The sequence below is a fragment of the Peromyscus eremicus genome, chromosome 4 (genome assembly GCF_949786415.1).
Source record: "Peromyscus eremicus chromosome 4, PerEre_H2_v1, whole genome shotgun sequence".
In the NCBI taxonomy this organism is placed as follows: domain Eukaryota; kingdom Metazoa; phylum Chordata; class Mammalia; order Rodentia; family Cricetidae; genus Peromyscus; species Peromyscus eremicus.
The window spans coordinates 1675813-1683318 of record NC_081419.1 but is presented as its reverse complement, the minus strand read 5'-3'; the positions used below and the strand labels follow the sequence as shown (position 1 = coordinate 1683318).

Genomic DNA, 7506 nt, shown 5'->3' with positions numbered 1-7506 from the left:
AAATGAAAGATAGAGGGAGGGATAGAAGGGAAAGGCGAGGGGGAGGGAGAGGGGGAGGGGAGGAAGGGAGGGATGGATAGGGAGGGGAGCTACCAAGCTTCTCCAGTCCCCAAGCTTCCTCTCACTTGACCTCCTCAGGCAGCTCTGATCTGTCCTTAGATTGCCAGGACTCACTGTTCACCTTCGAGAGTGCCATGGTGCCTCATTTTCATGATCCTTCTCCTAGTAGAGAAGAGCAATGGTGCCCTTTCCTGGGACCTGGGCCCATAGCCCTAATTTTCTCCAAGGGGGAATCTCAAAGCTGGTATCTGAGTCCAAACTGTCCCAACTCCAGTGCCAACTTCAGAGCAGAAGAGCAAGTGGTCCCTGAAGACCATCTCCCAGGTGACTAGGACCTCTGTTACCAGGGCCCTGGGCATGGGGACCCTGTCCTTATCAGAGATAACAGGCCCATGGTGGGCCCTGCGGCCAATCAAGCATTGATGGTACGATGAGCCCAGCCTTGCACACAGTCCACTCACCAGAGCCCTGTTGAACATTGCAGAGGCTACACCCCTGCGCAGCCCTGCTCTCATCAGTATGGTGAACTGCCTCAGGACTGGCCAGCACCCAGAGTACTCTAATAATGGGGGTGGAGTGCATTTCATTGCACAAGGCCCTGGGGGACCAGAGGACCCAGGAGAGAATCAGCCTTGTCCAGACTTTTTTTCCAGCAGGGGGCAGTGCCACCTCACATTTGGGAACTAGCTGTGAAGCTGTCAGTCCTGGGCCACCCAGCAAATCCTCCACAGCCTCGGGCTTCTAACCCACCTTGGCATAGCCTCCAGGCAGCCTCTTTGCCCTCAGGGGCTCTCAAAGGACTGGCAAGCTGGGCTCTCAGCTGTGACCCTCTGAGCCTCTCCTGGGATTTCTCCAGGCCTCTGTATCAGATGACCATCCACTCCTTCATTCTAAACTGAAGTGATAGTCAGCCAGCATGCACTTCCCTCTGGGAATCACCACATGCCCCCTGACTCCCTTCTCTGCCTTGACCCCTGCCTTCCCAACTTTCCTGACATGCATTAGCATTGCATAGCACTGCTGTCCTCAGGCCTGGAGACAGGGCTAGCCCCATTTGATCCAAGATGCATCCTCCTCCTCCTCCTCCTCCTCCTCCTCCACCTGTACCACCACCACCACCACCACCCACTCTTTTTACCATTATTTCTTGCTGATGGGAAAGTCTGTTCTTTCCTGTCCCTCAGCTCCTGGTTCTAGGCATAGGACTAAAGAAAGAAAATGGGGGTTTGGTGATATCCCAGCCAAACATCATGTGTCCTCAGACCTGAGTCCCTGCCCCCACCCTGGCCTCTCATGTTACACAGCCCTAGAGGCTGGCTCAGCCTGCCACTGCCTGATTCTGCTGCTGATAAACTTATCAAGCCCAGCATCTCTGGTCCAGAGGGACTGCCCTGAGCAAGCATTGCCATGGCAACCAGAGGCAGCAAGGAGGCCTTAGACCAGGTTGCCAAGTGATGCCGGCAGGCAGCCTGGGTCTGCTCAGCTGGTAGGGCATTCTGTAGTACTATGTCCCTGGAGGTGGTCAGTCCCATGTACCACCCCAGGGAGACCCAAGCTAGGGCCAGCCCTGCCCCGCCTCAACTCACTTGCCTTAGTCCCCTCTAATCCCGTCACCTGTGGGTCATTATAAACCAGCACCAAGGGCCCTGAGAACCTTCCTTTCTGCATGTGTTTCCTTTCCTAGCTGTCACCTCGCTCCCTGCCCCAACCTGAAGCCTCTTGCAGGGTCCCCTGTCCTCTCTGAGGACAGGCTTCTGTGGATGGGTACCGGCCAACAGAAAACTGACCCAGCTTCTAATCCGTGGCGAGGTCAGACCAGAGAGCGTAAGGAGGCTGAGACAAGTCCCCACTTCTCTCAGAGGGTGGCCCTCTTTCCAGACCAAGGAACGGGCCAGCATGCTCCTTGGGCAAACGAATGTATCACAGAGGACCAGAGTGGGCTGGCAGATAGGGCTATACTCACCCCAAGGCATCAGGTTGCCAGCTCAGTGATTCAGGGACCCTCCAGGTCCCTTACCTCTGGACTGCCAGAGGTTCACGTTGATCCTGGGGGAATGGTACTGGCTCTAACCAGGGGAAGACCTGGCTCAGGACAAAGTCCCTCTAGTCAGCAGCACCTCTTAGTCAAGAGGGGGAAGTGCATCTTACAAGGTCTCACGGACAATTAGGGACTTGGGGGAGGCTATTTCAGGGGCAGCAGTTTTTGTTTGCAGGCCTAAGGAAGTGGGAAGTTCCCGAATCCCAGTATGTTGGGCCCAGCTTCCCACTGCCCTCCATGGCCAAGTGGGAAACATTCGGGGTGTTGCAGCACGCGTGTATGAAAGCGCACATGTGATGGTGTGCTCCTAGGAAGGAACTTCACGGAGCCTGGTTCTGCAGGCCAACAGCCAGCAGCTAGAGACCAGTGTCCAAAATCACAAGGCCCCTCAGGTCCTGCTCCCAGCCTATAGGTACCCAGTGCCTCCCAGGAGTAAACTTATCTGGACAGAGGGGCATGAGATGACAGGGCAGTGTCACCAAACTTGGGGGCAGATGCAGCCCAACCTGCAGACAGCACGGAGACAAAGGGCATTTATCACATGAGATGGCACAGATGGGGGACTGTTAACCTGTAATTAATCGGGCAGTTAGATGACATCATTTATCTGGGGCCCTCCGTGTGAACCTCCTGCCCACTCCAGCCAGCAGAGGTAGGTGCAGGAAGGCCAGAGCTGGGCAGGCATCAACACACGGTCCTTGCAGGTGTCCACAAGCTGGTGCTCACGGATTGGGGAGAGGGCTTTGTAGAGGCCTCTGGCAGGCCCAAGGTCCCAGGGGAGAGCATCACAGCAGAGCAGACATTGGAAGAGAAGACCCCATCCAGAGGGTGTAGGCAGAAAGCTGGGGAATGGAGCTGACCACATGCCCTCCCACTCGCTGCCCCACGTGTCTGCAACTCCCAAGAGAGGACACCCCAACACAGGACAGATGAGAACCGAATGGAGATATATTTTGAAACGCTCATATTTGTCTCTCCTCTCAATGTTTTGTTTCTTTTCTACAATCCTGAGACTGCTGTTCATCAACCCCCAGCGTCTGCGCCACAATGTCCCAGAGAGCAGTTACGCAGGGAAGTCATTTCACAGTCAGGCGAGTTGCAGCGAGGCCGGCAGGCAGGCACCAAGGAGAGAGCAAGGTTGTTCAAATCGCCAAGAAGGGGAAGGAAACCCTGCTGGTGGTGGCCCTCCCTCCCATCAAAGGAAGTGTCCGTCTGGGCTGTTCTCACGACGTCCAGCCTCCTTGTAAGGGCCTCTCCTCTGCTATCTCAGCGTCCAGGTGTCCCAACGCTTCTCGACACTCAAAGCAGACAAAACAGGTCCCCCGCCAGGCCATCCAGTTTACATGAGGGATAAAATTACATTTGTACAAAAATAGATTCATTTACCCTTCCCGGTGCGATAAACATTCCTCCATCTTTACTCCCTGTGGCCGCGGCATCCTCCCCACAGTGGCCGCGCATCCCAGCTAAGGCATGGCTAGAGATCAGGGCACTCCAGCCCTGCAGCATCTGAAAATAGATGCATCCCCTGCCTCCAGAGTCACCAGAGCCTGACTTCCCCGACAGAGGGGACCTCAGGTCCTTGCTCACAAGAAGCAAATGTACAGGAAAACAGGAAAGTCTTGATTTAAGAGAACATAAAACATCAGTAACTGTGCCGTATCTCCTGTCACTGGTGTGCAACTTCTGCAGTCTCTGTACAGCACATCCGTGTTCACAACACACCTGTGTGTGTGGGGACCAGGTCACAAGCCCCAATGCTGTGATGGTGACAGCAACTGATTAGCCACTGGTTGCCTGTTCCGGCCAGGTCTTCTGGGGTCCCAGGGGAGGGGGCTCAGGTGTCCCTTGGCATTGTCACCAAACAGCCTAGCCTAGTATCCTCGGGGAAGCTGGAATTTGGAAAACTGAGGGTGTGGGGCCAAATCCCCTCAGTGATTGCGGTTTCAGGGTGACACAGGCCAGAGCGGCCACCGGCTCTGTGCTCATACTCCCTGCACAGCCATAGGAGCCCAAATGAATCTCCAAGCAGGGAGGTGACAGATGAGGACTATGACCCAGAAGCAGCAGTATGGATATCATATGACCATTGGTGGCAGCTGTTATCCAACCAGGCTGAGGTGGGGATGGGTGCGGGGTGGCCAATGAGCTGACATTAGTGCTATCTTTAGAAAATTAAAGATTGTCCCACCAAAATAATAATAACAATAATAATTACAATCACCTTAATTGAGCCAGATTGGTAACACGACTGAAGGTCTAGTTAAATGAACCCAATTCTCTCCTTAGTGACATCACGTCCACACCTCCCCTGCAAACAAACAGCACTGTACACACCATGATGGTGACAAAGAGGCTAAAGGAACAGGAAGCCTGCCAGGGAGTCTACGATGACAAGCAGTGGCAGGTAAGGCTATGTGGGCCAGCGGGGCTAGGGCCATGGCCCCAAGTGCCTGAGAGCCAGCCAAGCCCAGACATGGCAGCATTCCAGAGTCAGCCCCAGGACTTTCTCCACTGGAGCCACTGACCATCCTCGGTGGCACAAAACACAGAGCACAGCGTATAACGGGGCCGGCATGAACAATGGGAGCAGTGGTCTGCAGAAGGCACGGTGCTAGGTGTGGACTGGGGAATCTCTACCCCTCTGCCTGGTTCTGCCGTTCCCCAAAGGCTGCATAGCATTTCTAGGAAAGCCTAGAGAAAGGGCAGCCGGCTGGTCCCGGGAACTGCAAGACCTCCGGTGCACATCTCTCAGGCCACCACATGGAGAGAAGGGGTACAGGGAAGATGTTTCTGGGATCTTTTATAGGTGCCTCAGCTGGCTATGGCTGGGGACTTTGAAAAGGTCCTTCCTCATAGAGCCTATGAAACTGGCTCCTCCCATCCACTACCTCCAGGCCCAAACCCCTAGAAGGCTGGTTCCATGAGGGCCTTCCCCTTCCACCAATCTGCACCAATGGGAGACCAGCTGTTGGGGAGGCAGTGTGGTCGTCCCCACTAAGGCACCTGCTCCTGACAAACCTGGGTCCCTGGGTCTCAGACTAGATCATAAAGACTGGGACCCAGAGAGGCTCTAGGCTGTTCAATTGGAGAGGCACACTCAGAGCCTGAGGTGAGCCACATGGACAGAGCAGAAGCCTAAGTCCACAGCCTGCCACCCGAGCAGGTGTGACAGAGCCCTTGGGTAAGATTCTGGACACTGTCCACAGACAACACCATACCAAGAGGAGTCCCAGAAAGGCCTATCAGCATTCCTAACACAAGTGGCCAGTCCAAGAAGGGGCCCATGCGAGAATTCCACTCAGAGCCTGGCATGTCAGCTACACCAGGACACAGTCACCTTTCATGTCTGCACGGTTCATCCCCAAGTCCCTCTGGCCCTCTTTCAGGAAACTAGACTACAACACTCCTCCCTTCCCTGAGCCTCAGGATGCCCAGTGTCCTACAAGAGGCCAGCAAAAGGATAGATTGCCCACGTGTTGCCCATAGGACCACTGAGTTGGAAACTCCATTCTACTTGAGCCAAGGGTAGCCCTCCAGGATGATCCTTGGCAGACCACAAAGGAAGATCTGGAACAGGGGAAAAGCCAGGCCACCACAGTCGGATAACCTGGGTTGATGAGACATATGGTGGGGGACAGTGACACAAGAAGGAACTGGGCGGACATGACAGGGGACCTCCAGCCCATGTAGCCTTGAGGTGGTCCCAGAATCCTGCACAGTGGCTGTGGTGACATCTCAGGATATCTTTGGAAACAGGCTTTACAGGTTAGCTATGACCCAGGGGGGTAGGACCTGCCCCAACCTGTTCCTTCTTGACCCTAGGTGTCTTCCCACCCTAGCTAGGTACTAGGACTCTGAACAGGCAAAGATGGGCCACTCCAAGCAGAGGTGCCACATGGGCATGTCGAGAACCAGCGACAGCAAACAGCAACTAGAACAAGACCTTCTCCCAGCTCTTGTGGCTCCAGGTGACAAAGATCCCCAGAAGCACCCCAAGCCCCTCAGGGTGACAGCAGGGTAGCCTAAGAGCATGTTGTGGGGAAGGGGGCTGGCTCGGTCTTAACCAGCTCTGGCCATGGCCCTGGGCCAAAGGCAAGCAGTAATAAAGATGACGAGGTGACGCATCTTTTGAGACCATAGGACACTGCACCCCAAAGGTCCACGTGGGCCAGCAGAAAGGGCAGGGGCAGGGCTGGAGCTGAGCAGCTGTGTCCAGGCAGGGCGCAGGACCGGCGCACGGTGGCAGGGGCCTAGGTGGTTTGATGCGGGGCCTCCAGCATCTCCATGAGGAAGGTGTCAATGGGCGTGTCCCCGATGAGCTTGAAGAAGAACAGGTGCTCCAGGCACTTGAGCCCAATGGAGCGCAGTGCGGGCAGGCGGAGCAGCAGCTTGGCGAACCTGCAGGATGGTAGAGAATAAGCACTGGCAAGGAGACCCGGCGGTGCTTCCCCCTTCTAGTGACCTGTAGCTTCCCTAGAGACCAGCTGAGTCCAGTGGCCTGGGACCTGAATCGGGCCTGCCGAGGAAGCCGCCCTTGGGTGACCCTTGGGGAAGAAGATGGAGTTTGGAACTAGAGAAAGAAGGCTCCTTCGAGACAAAAGAGCACAGGAGCAGGGGTGGGGGAGGGGGAGGTGCATCAAGATGCACGGGGGGCCCTGGAATGAAAGGAGCCAGTGGGAAGACTCCTGTTGGCCAGGACGGGCCTGACAGGGTTTGGGAGACAGGTGACAAGTGTGGGCTTGCTCCATGGGCGATGGGGAGCCATAGCAAAAACGTAAGCAGGCAAGAGCATGAATGGAATTGTGCACCAGAGGGGCCTCTGCAGGAACAGCTGTCTTCTGGAAGCAGTGGGGCCTTCTTCCTGGGAGGAGGCAACAGAAGGATCTGTGGACAGCCTCACGGGGAACACGCATGGTACTCAGTGGGTGACCGAAAAAGCCACAAGGTGGGGACCTCCAGCGGAGGTGGGACCAGTAGTGAGCTGGGGGGTTCTCTGTTCCAGCAGGAATGCCAGCCTCCCACGAGCATCCCCAGCATGGTGTGCAGGACCCCCCCTGCCCCCCCCCCCCCGCCCCAGAAAGGACTCTGATGGGCTCCTAGGCCCTGGGGAGGCCCTTGGGTCCCTCTACTCCTGGAGTATTTCCCAGGCAAAAGACTGATAGGTACGGGAAAGGAGTCTAACAGCTCATGGAAGACAGACATCCAGGCCACTGCAGACAGGAGAGGACAGTGTGGGGTGGGGACAGGACCTGGGGTCCCGCATGTGACCTCTGTGTCTGCTCGGGGGTCCCCCTATACCCTGGAGGGGGCTCTGGGCCTCATTAATTATTAACCATGTCTTTCACTTCCAGGGAGGAAGCCTTGTGGCTGGCTGCCCCACCATCCTCAGTTTAAAGGCACAAGCA

The 7506-nt window shown here is 55.9% G+C and overlaps 1 protein-coding gene across 2 annotated transcripts in view; it reads right to left on the bottom strand.

Annotated features, from left to right (window-relative positions):
• Positions 1-3024: 3024 nt before the first annotated feature.
• Positions 3025-7506, bottom strand: part of Rxra (retinoid X receptor alpha) — a 112437-nt gene continuing 107955 nt past the window's right edge. For both annotated transcript variants that reach the window (XM_059259885.1, XM_059259883.1), the window contains exon 10: positions 3025-6499. In XM_059259885.1, coding sequence (XP_059115868.1) covers positions 6352-6499 — 148 coding nt within the window. In that variant the 3' untranslated portion in view covers positions 3025-6351. The remainder of the gene's footprint in view (positions 6500-7506) is intronic.